Source organism: Doryrhamphus excisus, chromosome 9, assembly GCF_030265055.1.
Source record: "Doryrhamphus excisus isolate RoL2022-K1 chromosome 9, RoL_Dexc_1.0, whole genome shotgun sequence".
NCBI lineage: Eukaryota > Metazoa > Chordata > Actinopteri > Syngnathiformes > Syngnathidae > Doryrhamphus > Doryrhamphus excisus.
The window spans coordinates 1,542,844-1,559,778 of record NC_080474.1 but is presented as its reverse complement, the minus strand read 5'-3'; the positions used below and the strand labels follow the sequence as shown (position 1 = coordinate 1,559,778).

The 16,935-nt window shown below is 46.4% G+C and overlaps 2 protein-coding genes across 5 annotated transcripts; both read right to left on the bottom strand.

Annotated features, from left to right (window-relative positions):
* Window positions 1-1,716: 1,716 nt before the first annotated feature.
* Window positions 1,717-8,281, bottom strand: lcp1 (lymphocyte cytosolic protein 1 (L-plastin)). 3 transcript variants are annotated; one of them, XM_058082130.1, is made up of 18 exons: window positions 8,243-8,281; window positions 7,699-7,815; window positions 5,209-5,287; window positions 4,981-5,129; window positions 4,792-4,915; window positions 4,567-4,699; window positions 4,393-4,474; window positions 4,159-4,324; window positions 3,930-4,072; window positions 3,686-3,781; window positions 3,392-3,587; window positions 3,256-3,334; window positions 2,731-2,845; window positions 2,536-2,669; window positions 2,353-2,473; window positions 2,122-2,246; window positions 1,881-2,058; window positions 1,717-1,787 (listed from the first exon to the last, which is right to left on the bottom strand). In XM_058082130.1, exons 3-17 carry the CDS (start codon window positions 5,276-5,278, stop codon window positions 1,926-1,928), a joined length of 1,866 nt encoding a protein of 621 aa, XP_057938113.1. In that variant the 5' UTR covers window positions 5,279-5,287; window positions 7,699-7,815; window positions 8,243-8,281; the 3' UTR covers window positions 1,717-1,787; window positions 1,881-1,925. The 3 variants fall into 3 exon arrangements, with proteins under 3 accessions (XP_057938113.1, XP_057938111.1, XP_057938112.1); XM_058082128.1 differs by having other exon boundaries at window positions 1,717-2,058; XM_058082129.1 differs by lacking the exon at window positions 8,243-8,281 and adding an exon at window positions 8,177-8,203 and having other exon boundaries at window positions 1,717-2,058.
* On the bottom strand, window positions 7,697-16,866 carry LOC131135819 (serine/threonine-protein kinase Nek5-like). Of its 2 annotated transcripts, XM_058082127.1 has the most exons (25): window positions 16,258-16,866; window positions 15,539-15,663; window positions 15,380-15,476; window positions 15,194-15,291; window positions 14,539-14,622; window positions 14,315-14,385; window positions 14,162-14,248; window positions 14,009-14,063; window positions 13,815-13,928; window positions 13,637-13,729; window positions 13,495-13,549; window positions 12,428-12,504; window positions 12,289-12,338; window positions 12,092-12,220; window positions 11,940-12,018; window positions 11,757-11,870; window positions 11,610-11,690; window positions 11,468-11,542; window positions 11,310-11,390; window positions 11,002-11,215; window positions 10,838-10,930; window positions 10,688-10,772; window positions 10,340-10,593; window positions 8,243-8,496; window positions 7,697-7,815 (listed from the first exon to the last, which is right to left on the bottom strand). In XM_058082127.1, exons 1-24 carry the CDS (start codon window positions 16,280-16,282, stop codon window positions 8,372-8,374), a joined length of 2,361 nt encoding a protein of 786 aa, XP_057938110.1. In that variant the 5' UTR covers window positions 16,283-16,866; the 3' UTR covers window positions 7,697-7,815; window positions 8,243-8,371. The 2 variants fall into 2 exon arrangements, with proteins under 2 accessions (XP_057938110.1, XP_057938109.1); XM_058082126.1 differs by having other exon boundaries at window positions 11,610-11,870; window positions 16,154-16,866.
* Between the last annotated feature and the right edge of the window lie 69 nt (window positions 16,867-16,935).

Sequence of the window (16,935 nt, the reverse complement as noted above, 5' to 3'; positions counted from 1 at the left end):
AATGTTGCAAATGTTGATCTGAAATCAGGTGTTGTGAAGGTGGGCTGTATTCTGGATGTGTCAAGACACAAGCCAACCAACCACAACTTTGCTTCATTTTTATATTAGCAAATATATGAATGTACAGGTAACTATAGGGGTGTTACTTCATTTCTAGAGGGCTCTAATGTAAAAAAAATTTGAATATAAAAATTTTTTGATGCTCAACTACAAAAATATTACATTTAAGGATTCCTATTTGGCAGAAATCCAAACGCTCACAAGTGACGAAAGTCACTTTATTGCGAATGTTGATCTGAAATCAGAAGGTGGGCTGTATTCTAGATGTGTCAAGGTACAAGCTAACCAACCACAGCCTTGCTTCATTTTTATATTAGCAAATATTATATGAATGTACAGGTAACTATAGGGGTGTTACTTCATTTCTAGAGGGCTCTAATGTAAAAAAAAAATGTTGCAAATGTTGATCTGAAATCAGGTGTTGTGAAGGTGGGCTGTATTCTGGATGTGTCAAGGTACAAGCCAACCAACCACAACCTTGCTTCATTTTTATATTAGCAAATATATGAATGTACAGGACACTGTAGGGGTGTTACTTCATTTCAAGCGGGCTCTAATGTAAAAAAAATGTTGCAAATGTTGATCTGAAATCAGGTGTTGTGAAGGTGGGCTGTATTCTGGATGTGTCAAGGTACAAGCCAACCAACCACAACCACTTTGCTTCATTTTTATAGCAAATATCTGAATATACAGGTAACTATAGGGGTGTTACTTCCTTTCTAGAGGGCTCCAATGTTTAAAAAATGTGGCAAATGTTGATCTGAAATCAGGTGTTGTGAAGGTGGGCTGTATTCTGGATGTGTCAAGGTACAAGCCAACCAACCACAATCTAGCTTCATTTTTATATTAGCAAATATATGAATGTACAGGACACTATAGGGGTGTTGCTTCATTTCTAGAGGGCTCTAATGCAAAAAAAATGTTGCAAATGTTGATCTGAAATCAGGTGTTGTGAAGGTGGGCTGTATTCTGGATGTGTCAAGGTACAAGCCAACCAACCACAACCTTGCTTCATTTTTATATTAGCAAATATATGAATGTACAGGACACTGTAGGGGTGTTACTTCATTTCAAGCGGGCTCTAATGTAAAAAAAATGTTGCAAATGTTGATCTGAAATCAGGTGTTGTGAAGGTGGGCTGTATTCTGGATGTGTCAAGGTACAAGCCAACCAACCACAACCACTTTGCTTCATTTTTATAGCAAATATCTGAATATACAGGTAACTATAGGGGTGTTACTTCCTTTCTAGAGGGCTCCAATGTTTAAAAAATGTGGCAAATGTTGATCTGAAATCAGGTGTTGTGAAGGTGGGCTGTATTCTGGATGTGTCAAGGTACAAGCCAACCAACCACAATCTAGCTTCATTTTTATATTAGCAAATATATGAATGTACAGGACACTATAGGGGTGTTGCTTCATTTCTAGAGGGCTCTAATGCAAAAAAAATGTTGCAAATGTTGATCTGAAATCAGGTGTTGTGAAGGTGGGCTGTATTCTGGATGTGTCAAGGTACAAGCCAACCAACCACAACCTAGCTTCATTTTTATATTGGCAAATATATGAATGTACACGTAACTATAGGGGTGTTACTTCATTTCTAGAGGGCTCTAAAGGTAAAAAATGTGAATGTAAACATTTTCTATGCTCAAGGTCCAAAAATGCCAATGTTTTATTACTTTCATCCAGGAAGTGACACGGACCTTCTCCGGTCCTGTGGAACGTGTTCTAAAAAAGAGCGAGATGACATCCGTGAAGCGAGCGAGCATCATCTCCTGCGTTGCTCGTGTGACATCATCAGAGTATGAACGCGAGATGCACCTTAGGCGTGGACCAACGTCTCAGGTCTTCACCTTCTTCGCGTCTTCACTCTCGCTTCATGCCGCGTGCCATCAGGCAGGCAAACACCGTCATCACCATTTTTGGCTTCACCTCCACCAGGTCCTCAGGCAGCGCGTACACGCGGGCGCCGATCTTCCTCGCCATGGAGATGGCGTACCTGGCAACGACATCACCATCATCTCTCTGTCCGGTTTCACTATCTGAACACACGTGGGCTTACTTGGCATTGTTGAGTTTCTCCTCTTCAGCGAGATCTTCCATCTTCAGCAGGTCATATCGGATGGATCCGGGCTGGATGGCGTCAATCAGATCTAGAACCGGCATGCTGGTGCTGATGGAGCCGTCCTACACAGAGCGTTAGAACGTCATTACGTAGGACAAACATCTGATCTTCATGCATGATGATTGAATGAACGGCTGGTCTTCGTTCTCGGACGTGTGATGTTCTCACCTTGAAACTGGAGATGGAGGGTTTTCCGTGTTGTGTCAGCGTGTCGTTGACCCAGGTCACGATGGTGTCATCCGTCACCTTCTGGCCGTCGCCCAGATCTTCGAGGATGTTCAGCGTGTACCTGCGGAGGACGAGACGGCTTCATCCGTGTACCCGCCCGCATCCGCCCAGCGTGGCGCTTACCTCCTCATGAGCTGCCAAAGCAGAGCAAGCGTGAGGGTTCGGTTCCCGCCGTGCAGGTCCTGACCGGCGATGCCCACCAGAGAAAACTTGGCCTCCTTCTTGCCCAGCTCCACGGCGTAGTTGCAGTTCTCCAACTGCGTCACGGAGATTCCGTTATGAAGTCAAATGATCACGCTGTTCCTGAAGAGTTCTTACCTTCTTCATGTTGCTGCCCAGTTTTGGGTAAGGGGGCTTGTTGACACGGTCCCAGTCCACTGGAACCTTGATCTTCTCATAAAGCTGGAAGATGACCAGGGCATCATCGATATCGCTAGCACGCACAAACATAAAACGTTTTAAAAACAAAAACAGGAAGTCCATCCATCCATCCATTTTCCTCCGCTTATCCGGGTCCGGGTCGCGGGGGCAGCAGTCTTAGTAGGGAAGCCCAGACTTCCCGGTCCCCGGACACCTCCTCCAGCTCCACCGGGAGAACACCAAGGCGTTCCCAGGCCAGCTGTGAGACATAATCCCTCCAGCATGTCCTAGGTCTGCCCTAGGTCTGCCTTTTCCCGGCTGGGCATGCCCAGAACACTTCACCAGGGACTAGATGCCCGAGCCACCTCAACTGACTCCTCTGAGCCCCCAAACCGGATGCCTGAGCTCCTCACCCCTCACCCAGCAGGAGGTGCTCATGAAAATCTTTGGAACCCAGGAGAACCTCGGGAAGATCACACTTACGTGTAGAGGTGGTTGACTCGAGGGTTGACCCCCAAAGAGTTCATCCAGTTCCTGAACGTGCGTTCCTCCCTGGTCTCGCCTGCGGACCAAGCAGATGTTTCAACACCTCCAGGAACGCACCCGAGCGGTCTTTTACCTTCGATGGCGCTCCAGTCGATGTCCTGGTTCTCGGGTTTCTTCAGCGCCGGGTACTTGTTGAAGAGGTTGGCCACAAAGGCCAGGTTGAGTTTGGGGTTTCCTTGAACCACGTCGGTCGGCATGACGAACTGTCGACATCCCAGCTTGTCCGCCTGCTCCAGCATGCACTCGGCGCGCTTCAGCTCGTCTTTCTCCTAGCGGGTCCAACAGGTCTAGGTTTTAGGACTAGTCTTGCTTTTTTTGTTTACAAATCCCAAAGACCGGAGTTGGGTTTAGGAGTCTGGAGTCTTACCCTAATTCCCGACACGTCAATACTGATGGGAGGAATTCCCTCCTCGTCCCCTTTGGGCGCCACCTGACTCAGCAGGTTGTAGTAGGCTTTGGAATCCTGCAGGAGAACACGTGGAGTAACAATGCCTGTGATTGGCCAGCGAGATATCTAATCTGGAACTTCTCAGACGGGATGGTGGACACGTGCGGTTTTGTTTATAGACCAGCGGGGCAGGACTACCGGATTCCCGGTTTGTCCTCCTTACTTTGATGTCGGAGCTGAAGTTGTTGATCTTTGGAGCACCGGAGTCCTCCAAGTGGTAGTTGGCCCAACGCAGCAGAAGTTCCTCGGGTGAGAGCTTCATCAGGCCCTCCAGACTCTCGCCGTCTCGCAGCAGAGCCATGAGAGCTTCACAAATGAACACGAAGACGCTAAGAACGCAATCAACGCCGCTCAAAGTCGTTTGGCTAATCCTCCATCCAACATGGCCGCACCTTCGTTTCTGCCGAGCTCGATGTCTGCAAACAGTCCGATCTTGATGATCTGCCAGAGCAGACCCAGGACTAAGTGCTGCCTGCCTTCTCTCAGGTCCTCGGCGCCGATGTTGACCACGTGGCAGCCGATGGCCGACGCGGAGTTCAGCGCCAGGTTCAAGTTCTCCTATTGGACCAGATCACACAAACCTTCAAGGTGGGTCTCCTGGTCAAAGTGAGGACATGCGGTCTCACCTGGATGGTGAAGGGGGTGAGCTTCTTCTTGTTGATGGTCCTCTCGTCGATGGTGTCCTCCACAGAGAGGTTGATCATCTTACTGACAGGATGAAAAGAAACCAGACCGCTTTAGCGCTGGTTTAGGTTTAGACTGGAGTTGGGATCGGGTTTGCAGCAAAATTCCATGAGTACCAGAGAACGATTCCGTCTCCCACCACCTTGAACAGATCGTCGCTGTAGGGATCGGCCGGCAGGACGTGTTTGCAGTCCACATCCTTCTCCAGAGCTTTGTTGATCCAGTTGACGAAGGCCACTTTCTCCTCCTCTGTGGACACAAGAAGGTTCCATCATCTCAGGATATCTCCCCAAAGACCAAAGTACTACAGGACTTTGGTCTCCAAGGACGTGTGCGCTGACCCGAGTAGGAGTGCTGAGTGTCCGCCTGCTCGGACGTTCCGGCCACGTTGCAGATTCCCTCCTTCTTGTTGATGGCCTTCCTGAAGGTCTTGCCCACCTCGGTGCTCTTCAGGCCGTGAACGATCTGAGCAGGAAGTCAAACCGTACACATCGCGTTGTCGGCCATGTTTGTTTACGTGTGAAACCGACCTGCGTGAACTGCTGGAAGGTGAGCTGCTCGCTGGTCTTGGTCAGATCCTGGACAATCTCCCGGACTCTGAAGCCCGGCAGAGCCAGGTTGGCGGCCCTTAAGAGCTCGGTGAGTTCGTCTTTGCTGATGAAGCCGTTGTTGTCCACGTCTGCCGGGAAAGGGTGCGGAGGTCACGGAAAAGAACGTGACATTGAAACGGCGGCCAAGCGGTGATGGATCTCGCTCACCTATCTTGGCGAAAGCCTCTTTCAGTTCATCCAGCTCCTCTGGAGGGATGCTTGCCGGGGCGGCGTACATGTCGGGATCCTGAATGCGACACGAGAGAACGTGCAAAAAACGTGAAATGAAAGCCTGCAGAAGAGGAAGTGGGTGACGCAAACGCTTCTTCTCACTGCTGTCAACTTCCTGATTCACGCCGAAGACTTCCTGTTTGGCAATGAGGCGCTTCTCGCACAATGAAGCGCTTTTAGTGTTGACGGCTTAAGTACCGAATGTCAAACATCCAAATTCGTGCGTTCGGGACGGAGTCATGAAGGCTACAGAGGAGGTCACATGACACTTAAGATCATTTTATGACCGCGTTTAAGCCACACCCCAACATTTCAGCATGAGTTTTGCTTTTGGTTTGATGATCCTATCACGGTTTCCAATTGTCATCAATAAAATTAGTGCTTAACACTCACAAATATGAGTGCGCCTGAACACATCACAGCGCCTGCACAGAAAGCAGGAAGGACACAGAACAATAATTTGTTCATTGCTCTGTGCATCATATGAACAAATAAGTTTGACGAATTCAGGTTTCATTTATTTTGGCGGTCCAATCCCGAACGTGAGGATTGCTAGCAGCATTTCAAGTTAATTCACATTAAAAAAGTTTGTGCAGGGGCGTCAAACGGCATACGGGTATGCAGAGATGTTGTAGGTGCCTGAAGGCTCTCAATCCGTGTGGTAATGAACGTCTTCTCCAACAGGACTAAACCGCAGTTGATATGATATGCTCTCTCCTTGGGGACCATCCTGCGGGTTCCCCTGATTTGGGAATTTGGGGATGGATGGCGAGGGGCGTTTAGAAAAATGGACATCAGTTCCAGTCAGCGGCTCTACTGAGAATCCAAAATGTCAATTTTTCAAGAATAATCTACCTCTGCTGTGTGATACGGGTCAAAACGCAAATTACGATAGTATGAACTTTGCTGGGCGGCACGGTGGATGAGTGGTTAGCGCGCAGACCTTACAGCTAGGAGACCAGGGTTCAATCCCACCCTCGGGCATCTCTGTGTGGAGTTTGCATGTTCTCCCCGTGCATGCGTGGGTTTTCTCCGGGTACTCCGGTTTCCTCCCACATTCCAAAAACATGCTAGGTTAATCGGCGACTCCAAATTGTCCATAGGTATGAATGTGAGTGTGAATGGTTGTTTGTCTATATGTGCCCTGTGATTGGCTGGCGACCAGTGCAGGGTGTACCCCGCCTTACGCCCGAAGACAGCTGGGATAGGCTCCAGAAAATGAATGAATGAACTTTGCTCTATTTTTTTTCCTCCAAATTTTATACTTTCTTCATAAATAAATAATAAAATAAATAATTTAATAAATAAATTAAATAATAAATAATTTTTGCAAATTTTCTTTTCATAATATTGAGACCCATCTTTTTTCCACAACATTAAAACTTTGTCCAAAAATGGCATTTTTATTTGTCATAAAAAAAAATATTTCATGCAAATTTACACTCCAAAAAATATATAATACAATCTATTATTATTATTAAAAATTATTATTTTTTAAATATTACTTAATATTATTTAAAATTACTGCTTTCCAAATATTTGTATATACAGTAAACCTCGGATATATCGGATTCAATTGTTCCCACTGGTTTTGTCCGATATAAGCGAAATCTGTTATATGCGTATACCGGAAAATGTCCGTTTTACGCATATATCGGATTTATATCCGGTATATGCGTAAATGGGATTTTATCCGTTATAAAAAGGCACTTCCTTGACTATGTTTCCAATGTACCTGGACGCGCAGGCAACGCTGCAAACGCTGCAAATGACGTCGTATAGCGATAGCCTGTCACGATTCGGCGAATCGGAGCGCCACGATGCGGCCATCCGATATATGCGAGGGAAATTTCATGGAAATGCATTGGAACGGGACTGGAGATTTTGTCCGAAATAGGCGAAATCCGTTATAAAAAATCCGATATATGCAATGAATTTTTATTGGAAATGCATTACAGAAAAATCGGTTCTTTTTTTATCTGTCCGTTGTGAGCGAATTTCCGATATATCCGAGGTTTACTGTATGAACAACGAGCCGTGGGCCAATAAAAACACGAGCGTTGACACTTTGGCCACCGCTTCCTCAACTAGTTTCTTTTAATAAGAGTTAAATATTGCCCTGTAAATTGTCTGCGTGTGCTCAAGATGGCTGCCACGTCAACACGCCCCTTGCACACAGAGGACAGTGGCGAGCATCTGAGCGCCATCGCAACCTCATACTTCCTTTCCAGCAGGCTGCACTGCTTTGACTTCCTGCTGATGAAGGCTGCAACTCATTCGACACTTTTTAGAAGGTCACGTTTAATCAAGTTTACAAACTTATTTATTTTAATTTTTTTTTTTTTAATCGGATCCTCACACCGTGCAAAAAAGCGACAAATTTCACCGCCATGCAACACCTGTTGATTCTCCCGATGGTGTTCTTACCTGAGGAGGCGGGTGTCGTCGTCGTCGTGGTGGCGGTGGATGCTGGTGTGGCGGCAGGTCCGCTGCTGCACGCTGATGTCTGATGTCAGCGCTGGGCGACGACTCATCTAGTCACATCTACCAGGAAGGAAGTGACACGCCGTCGTCGACAAGGCTTTATAAGGTAATGCACGCTTGGCTGCAAGTCAATGGCGGCGCCTCGGCCTTCTGCTTTACGCTCCTTTATGTCACATGCTCGGCAAGAATACACAATTCATCGGCATCCACCGCAACAAAATGTTTTTCGTTTCTTCCTAAATATCAAAAATGACGAGTCGGCGCCTGAGATGACTTAGCTAATGTCTAAAATGATGTAAGGACTCGCCAAGACATATTGCATGCAGGTAAGACATTAGCCAAAAAACATGGCGCCTCCGTCTACGCTATTCTTTATCGACCGAACGACAAAGTGACTTGGAATAACTGGAACGTCGATTACCTTTCACACCTGTACGGGAACATTTTCTTCATTCAAATATTACAGAAAACATGTTTTTTGTCTCACCAGTGGTCTGGCACCGCCCCTCGGCACGATGACGCTCACTGATGACATCCCCACGCTACTTCTGTGACATCTTCCCCTTTGGAGTCAATCCGACGTGTAACAGAGGTGAATTGACGTGACACAGTGATGTCAGCAATGATGTTTGATAGCCTCCTGAAGCCACACTCCATTCCATTGAAGTTGAGGCTGTTCAAACATGGAGGAGGGAGGGATGGACGCTGACCAGGAGCAGGAGAGCCACGACGTCGGGTTGGCTGTCAAGGAAATCAGAGAAAAATGAACGGGAGTTGATGGACAGCGACGTTCGTGAGATCACCCAGCAGGTACTGCACTGGAACCACTGGAAGCTTCAAGATCAGGAACACTCCAGGAACCGGGATGAGTAGGGGAGGCACCGCCAGTCACATGAGCCAGGAGACGGTCAGCAATCTTTATGTGGTCCGGGACTTTGTGAGGACTCAGGCTGACGTCACCAGGCTGCAAAAGGTTCTGGAAGACCTCAAAGAGTTCTTTACTGTGTTGTGCTTCCAGAAAGTCTGGGTCTCGGAGTCACTCGGCTCGGCTCTCTGCTCCTCGACAAAGCTGCCGCCAAATGTACGGACAGTTGATGTTTGCTAAATACAACCAGTCATGACGTGCTATATATATATATATATCACTATATTGACACTTACTATGGTACACATTATGGCATTGGATGCTCATATCACCTTGTACGTGACAATAAAAATAAAAATATTATTTAAAAAAAAACTTAAATTATATTAGGAAAGCAGGAAGTGAACAAATGTAACAGTTAGTGATTGTAAAAGTACCAGATGGAGGGGTAGGATTTAATAAGCTTTTCCTCCTTTTGGACATGTGGAACTGTGAACTGATTATGATTATGGGATGCACTCAATTGGAATCTGATGCATGTTCAAAGGGAATTAAACCATTACCATTACCATTACTATTTTGGTAATTGATGAATATTTTCATGAGAAATGTACTGTAAATATCCAGATTTCAGCCTCTCAAAAGTGACTATTTTTGAATTTCCTTAGTCATCCATGAAAGCAGACCCATAATGTTTGTGTTCCTGATATGGGCATACCCAGGTACCAATCACAGCGGAGTGGGTGTGCCCGGAGGCGTGCCATGGGTGGAATTAATTAAAACAGACCAGTTTTGGGACTCCAGGGAAAATACAGCTGGAATAGGTGCAGATTCTGGAAGATCTAGGAAGCTTTCTACACGGGTTATTGTGTGAAGCTGCTCTATAGGAGTCCACAAGTCCATTGAACAGGAACACAGTGGAAAGTAACTAAGTTATTCATTCATTCATTCATTTTCCTCACAAGGGTCCCTATTCGGGCGTAAGGCGGGGTCCACCCTAGACTGGTTGCCAGCCAATCACAGGGCACATATAGACAAACAACCATTCACACTCACATTCATACCTATGGACAATTTGGAGTCACCAATTAATTAGCATGTTTTTGGAATGTGGGAAGAAACCGGAGTACCCGGAGAAAACCCACGCATGCACGGGGAGAACATGCAAACTCCACACAGAGATGCCCGAGGGTGGGATTGAACCCTGGTCTCCTAGCTGTGAGGTCTGCGCGCTAACCCCTAGACCACCGTGCCGCCCTAAGTTATTCAAACCTTGTCTATTTGATATGCAGTTTTTTAAAATTTTTATAGGCCCGGTGTAACCGTAACTACGCAGAGAGTGTTAGCTCCTACAATAACAATGTTGCTGTAGCTTGGTTATGTAAAAAAAACATGTTTTTTTTTTTGGACTTCATAAGCAGAATAAATGTGTCCCATTACATGCAATCTGTTCTTTTAAACCCCAGTAACGTTTAAAAAAACAATCAATGCTAGCTGTGATCAAGTCTTCTTTAGTCAGAAGTGCAGAAGACACAAATTTGAGACATCTGACAGGCGACGCAGCGAATGGGAAGAGTTTAAAGGTCGGCAGTGAGGAGGCAAAAATCTAATAGTGCTTTCCCTTTAAGGCTGGAAAGTAGAAATGTTCATTTAAGTCGAGTTCAAGTTTGAGCGCTGGATGAGAATAAACACTCAGAACGAGCCGAGTCTGTTACTGACTGTTGGAAGCGCCATCGTCTCTGCAGGAGTCTCCGGGATCGTCTCCGGGATCGTCTCCGGGATCGTCTCCTTCAGGCTGAGAGGGAACAACCACGACGGCGACATCAGCATTCTCCGCATGCGGTTCTTCCTCTGGGTTCTGGTGGGGAGTCTCTGTGCCCCCTGCCTCGGCGTCATCGTCGTCCATGATTAGCAGGTTCCTCATGGAGTCAGACACCGCCTCCCTGAGATCGTCCTCAGACTCCTCAAAGTTCCTGTCAGGAAAACAAACAAAAGAGAAGCTAGAAGCTAATACATAAGCTCCCTCACTTTATTGCGAATCGTTAGTCGTCTTTTTAGTCAACGTACGTGTCGTCGTCGTCCGACCGGGGCTCCATGCGCTCTTCGTCCATCTCCACATCGGAATCGTCTTCGTTCTCCTTCCTGTGCGAGTCTGAGAGTGCGGAGAGTTCAAAGGTCGTGCTAACAACATGCTTCCTGCGTACGTGTCGTTCGGACCTGGGCTCGCCAAGTCAGCTTGCGCTAGCGCGTCCATTAGGGTCTTGGGGGGGCGGTGGACCCACTGCCGACGACCTGACTCATCGTCCTCACCTGAGAAGACAAACTCATTCAGCCAATGAGGTCACTTTTTTCCGCTGGAGCTGCAGGAACAATGCGTGGACCTTGGTGGGCCTCCGCTACCGTGCTGGAGAGCGAGTCCATGTGGACCAGCGCCTCCAGGAGCGTCTCAGGAGGTCTCTGGCTCCAGCCCCTCCTGGCCAAATTCAAGGAGACTTCCTGGTTGAGATGGTCCACTCCCTCTTGGTACTTCTGCTCCTCTGTGGTGTCCTCCATCCCATCCTTTCCATCCAGACGGATCTCAAACATGACTGCTTTCTGGGTCACATGATCAAAGCGGCCATGGAACTGATAAGATTACGACCACTTCTGGTTCTGAACAAGTTGGAGAACTAGATGTCCTTCAAGTCACCTGGTCCTTGTGTTTCTTCTCCAGCTCTTTCCTCCGCTTTCTGTTCTCCTGCCTGATCTCCTTCAAAGCCGCTTCAATGTCCTGCAGACCGACCAAAGAGACGCCAGTCGGGAACAACTGCATGCTGGGATGCATCGACGACGGCCCCCCCGTCTTACCTGCACTGCTTGGGCTTCATCTTCTTTGTCCATCACAAAAGTGTCATGTTGGTGTGGTGGCTGATCGACGACGCTCTGTGAAAACAAAGATCACAACGCAAGGAGGAGGAACTCTTGGAACTCTTGGTAGTTGATCTTCTACCTCAGCTTCGGCTCTCAGCCTCATCTGTCTCATGTCCTGATGATACTGGTGTCTGATGGCATGAAGCTGCCTCAGATACTCCTGAACACACGTTTGGAAACATCTCAGCCCGCTTGGTTTGCTAGGCGGAATCCACTTGACTCCCACCTGCTGACTCTCTTGCTTCCTGTCCTGAACTGTATGTTGGCGTTCACACGGTGGCGTTTCATCTTCTGGACCGCCAGCAGGTCTGCAGCCCTCCGCCGTGCACGGACGCAGACCCTGAGGACGTCCATGAAAGAGTCCTTTCAAGAATTAATATTCCAAGACGACTTGGTTTGGTGATCTCACCAGCTGCTTCTCCGCTCTCAGCTTGTACTGGTTGGCCTCCTGACGTCTCTGAAGGTACTCTTCACGAGCTGCTGCCACTCTGAAGGACGTAAGACACGCATGTCCACCAAGCACTGCAGCCCACTTGAAGGACCCCTCATAAGTTCACTCACAGCTGGTAGGGTTCAACAGAAGGAACCAGGTGGTCTTCAAAGGGCTCACGTGGAGGAGGATGCGGAGGACAGGCGCCCGCCTCCTCGAGGGCGTCCAGCTGGACAAAGAACTGCTGGTACTGTCCAAGCCTACACCAGTACAAGTAGACTCAGTCCAAACGGGACCAAAACATAACTCAGTTTGATCTTCAACCCACTTTTGGTTCTGATGACATGTGGCGTCTCCGGCTGCTCTGAGGGGGAGGGGCTACATGCAGACATCAGAAGAAGAGTCAACATCAAGAAAATAGCCTCACATGCTTGTTGAGTCTGATGGAAAACGTGTGTTGTTATTACTGCGTGGTTGGGGGCGCAGCCTCTCCATGCTGGTTTGACAGGAAGTCTCTTCACAGCTGCTCTGCACTCCTTCCTGTCTACACAACAAAGCGTTACAGGTTTGGTACAAATGTGCGTATATGGCTGATGGAGACGGAGCCGCACGGCACCGAGCTTAGTGTGAGCCTACAACAGGGATTTCAATCTTGCCGAACGGAGCCTTGATGGATTCAGGGTTCCATGTGTGACACATGTAGTATAAACATGTGTACATGATATTGTGTGTGCTTCACATGTTATAGCTACATTCAACATATCTTACTGCACTGTCACCAGTGTTGGCACATTACTTTCAAAAAGTAATTAGTTAGAATTACTAGTTACTTCTAAAAAAAAAAAAAGGAACTGTGTTACTAACTGAGTTAGTAACTCAATACGTGGACAAAGTTTTTTTTCGGGGACATAATGTACATTTTACCTTTGACATCAACGAGGTTTAAGTAGTGTGTGTACTTCCGTTTGGCAAACCCTCTAAACACCCGCCCACCCGAGTTCTCTGATTGGCTGAAAACGCAATCTTACTAAACCTTAGCCAATCCTCGTTGCTTATGTGCTCTAAAAACCCGCCCATCCAGGTTCTCTGATTGGCCGAAAAAGCAATCTTACTAAAGCTTAGGCAATCCTCATTTGCTTATGTGCGCTAAACACCCGCCCACTAAAAGTTCTCTGATTGGCCGAAGTCGCAATTTTACTAACAACCTGAGCCAATCCTCATTGCTTATGTGCTCTAAACACCCGCCCACTCAAGCTCTCCGATTGATTCAGTAAAGTGCAGTAACGGCCTGTCGTAAAATGGCAACGGCGTTATGCTGACAGTAAAAGTAATTAGTTAGATGACCCGTTACTGGAAAAAGTTATTTTAAACGCCGTTATCACTGCGTGTCAGTTGCTATGTTGCTATGTGTGTTGCATGTTTGCTAATGTGTGCATTACAAACGTTAGTTATGTGTTTTACAGACATGTTACATTGTGATATTGTGTGCATTACAAAAGTGACATGTATGCTGTGTTGTGTTGTGTTGTGTTACCTGGTGTTGGTCTACAGGCCTGAATTGTTGGTGCTTTTTTATTGTAACTGACGTCCTACGAACACACACACACAAACACACACACAGTCACTTTGCATCCAAAAACACCAAAAGTTAAGGTAAATATAAAATGCAAATGTACTTCAACCTGAGCGTCCATGTGAGCGTGCACGTGTCTCTGCAGGAAAGGACGCTGAAGGACGGATGTCACCGAGGGACGATCGCGAGGGTTCACCTGAATGAACATCATCATCATCATCATCATCCACAGTGGCTGACATAAACGCAGATCCTAGCGGATGTGGAGCACACAATCTGACCTTGAAAAGCTGAGTGACCAGCAGGCGAAGGTCGTAGGAGTAGCGGCCGGCCACCGGGTTGTAGCGCCCCCTGCAGATCTTACTGACCAGCTGACGCAGGCTGCTGCCTTCAAACTGGAGGGACAAACACACACACACACACATAAGTGAGGCGGCAGTTTGTGTGCGTATGTGTGTATGTTGTTGCGACTTACAGGATGCTTCAGAGTGCAAAGTTCATAGAGGACGCAGCCCAGAGACCAGATGTCCCTACACGACATTGTAACATTGCATCTTGATGTAGTAGTAGTGGAAAGTAGTAGTGTTTGATGACAATACGTAATACTGCAATACCGTATTTTACATACGTTTTGTTGTTGTAAGGTCGACTCTCACAGATCTCAGGAGAGAGGTAGTGTGGGGTCCCGACGCAAGTTCTCGCCAGCTCCATGGTGCTACACACACAATGTTGTACCATGTTGGCATGTTATTGTGTGTGTGTGAGAGAAAAACCGAGTTACTTATTCAAAATCCTGGCAATGCCAAAGTCGCCCAGCTTGACTTTCTGCCCTCGCTCAGTGAGGAAGATGTTCTGAAAGATAAACAAGTCGAGCTGACATGAACGCCACATCACATGATGGCGGTATTCCATAACTGAGACCATAACACTCATAACATAAAACACTGACACTACTTTATTACTGCATGGGTCCGTATTTGCAATGAAATTGATTTTGTAGTCTACCTGACTTTTAATGTCTCTGTGCAGGATCTTCCTGTCATGGATGTGTTTAAGGCCCAGGCAGATCTGAACGAACCAGTCCAGGACCTGAACAACACCGTGACATTTATTTCTCAAAACATTATAAAGCTGCATAACGTCAACTCTTCAAAAATATGCATAATTTTAAGCAATTGCTGCCTAAATTTAACATTTTAAAACGTAAAAAATGGCTAAATGGGCTAAAATACAAATAAATGGCATTCAGAAGACACATTCAAAGACATTGCGATGATATGTAGTAATGTACACTGGCCACCAGGTGTCAGCAGAGCTGCTTCAATGCTCAGTGAGGCACACAATCACCAGATTTGATTGCTAGAAAAGCTATTCCAGGTTTGAATGATCTCACAACAGGCACAACAATCCCTAACATGGTCTTACCACCAACATCACTTCCTGTCCGCCCCCTCCTAACGACGAAACACATTTACAGCAACACACACGAGTACACGTAGTATTTATTTCTGTATTTATTATTAAATGTGTTTTTTTTTCTCTTATTATGTCTATGACAAGGTGTAGTACAAGTGTTAAGTTGACCATAGGGGTGTTATATATGTCTACGGGGCTCTAAGCGGTGACTTCCTGGCCGCTGAGTGTGTATGTTCAGTACTACCTGTTGTTCAGCAAAGAAAACTCCTCTCTGAGTGCTGATCTTCATCATCAGGTCTCCTCCATCGCAGTACTCCATGACGATGTACAGGCTGCCGCTTTCTACTCAAAAACACACAAAAACTCCTCACACAAAATGGGACAGAAAGCTAACTGAAATGTGCACACACTCGTGATACACTCCTCCTACCTTGGAAGGAGCGCAAGAAGGCCACGATGTTGGAGTGCTCCATGCTGGACAAGAGGGCCACTTCCTTCTTGGCGGCGTCCTTCTCCCTGCCGGACATCTACAAGCACAAAGGTGTCGATGTCGGACACGTGTGACCTGGCTCCATCAGAGTGTGTTTACCTTGGTGAGATTGATCTGCTTCACTACGCATTGTGCGTCTGCTACGCCTTTAGGTCGCACCAAAAAGGCTTTCCCGAAGGCGCCCTCTCCGATCTGACGCACAACTTCATAGTCGTTCATAACACCTGGAAGTTTTGTGAATTTTGAATATTATTTTGGCAGATTGTAGACAGAGGCTTCACAATGCTTACGGGTAGTGTCAAATCTCAGCCACTAGGGGGCAGAGTGCATGGTACCTGTAGATTGTGACGAATTACTCCGCCTTCTCTATGTAGTATTTTGCGAAATAAGCTCCAATGTCATGTTCAATATAATACATATATAGCGTTAAAATACTCAATACAATTGTATAAAATGTGAAGTTGAAATGTATTACGTTTAAAGTTGAGAATGTACTATGTCATAAATAAGATTTTTATGCATTAGTGGGTGAAGTAATTAAGTAAAACATACATTTCTTTACACAGTCAAAGTCAGCGAGGCTGAAAAAAGTCCGTTTCCATGGCGACAAATCCACGCGAAGCTAGCTTTCATGCTAGCACAGTACAAGTTATCGCTCTAAAGAAAAAATACACCGTTTTTTTAGCCATTTACTGTAATACAGTGGTGCGTTACCTGTTAAAACAATGTATCCTCAGGTCTCAAGTATAGTCACTCGCTGGATTTAATCGCCAGCAATTTATTCAACACTTGCAAGAAACTATTCCGTGTGCACACACCGGAAATGACGTACAACTCCGGCATGGTGGGAAATGTAGTTGTCACGTAGCTCGCGATGCTTGTTAAGACACTTCTGACGTATTTCAAAATGAAAGCGACGGCCACCTGAGTGTACTTTTAAATGTGTCCGCATTTATGTGTGGGATACGGAAATGAAGACACTTTATTTATTAATCGCTTGTGATTACAAAATGAATTGATCGTTAATAGAAAAAGCGTAGCTGTTTGTATATCAGTTCCTTTACAGGCTCTTTCAAGGGAACGCTCACAGAACTACATTACGTTGAAAACTCACGAGCCGTACTTTTTTGTCGCCGCGAGTCCGCCATCTTGTGTAGCACAACCTTGATCGTTTGCGACTTTTCGACGATTTTACTGATGGTTTCTGAAATTCTGGACGCGACAAGGCATTAAAATGCCCTACTGTGCGGCTGTAAACTACTTATATATGCATATACACCGCTGCCAAGTTGTGCTACACAAGATGTCGGCGGCGGTTGTGTCCGGATGTGAGCTTTCTACGTGTTTCTATTTATGTGGTAACGTTCCACCTGGCGTGGATTTCCCATGATCCCCTTCAAATTAGCACCTTAATCATGGAGGGCTTTCCATTTATGCTGGTGTGCGAACACACACGGTAAGCATCTAAAGTGGCCTGGGAGTGGCTGTTTTATGTT

What these genes read in the sequence shown, in the direction of transcription:
- lcp1 (XM_058082128.1), bottom strand. Translation starts at nt 5,278, where the DNA reads ATGTACGCCGCCCCGGCAAGCATCCCTCCAGAGGAGCTGGATGAACTG. An exon ending in CACTCAGCACTCCTACTCGG is followed by an intron (nt 4,700 to 4,791) that starts GTCAGCGCACAC and finishes TTGTGTCCACAG; the next exon opens with AGGAGGAGAAAGTGGCCTTC. An exon ending in GGAGACGGAATCGTTCTCTG is followed by an intron (nt 4,475 to 4,566) that starts GTACTCATGGAA and finishes TCATCCTGTCAG; the next exon opens with TAAGATGATCAACCTCTCTG.
- LOC131135819 (XM_058082126.1), bottom strand. Translation starts at nt 15,658, where the DNA reads ATGAACGACTATGAAGTTGTGCGTCAGATCGGAGAGGGCGCCTTCGGG. An exon ending in AGCAGATCAATCTCACCAAG is followed by an intron (nt 15,477 to 15,538) that starts GTAAACACACTC and finishes TTGTGCTTGTAG; the next exon opens with ATGTCCGGCAGGGAGAAGGA. An exon ending in GGCCTGTAGACCAACACCAG is followed by an intron (nt 12,505 to 13,494) that starts GTAACACAACAC and finishes TTTGTTGTGTAG; the next exon opens with ACAGGAAGGAGTGCAGAGCA.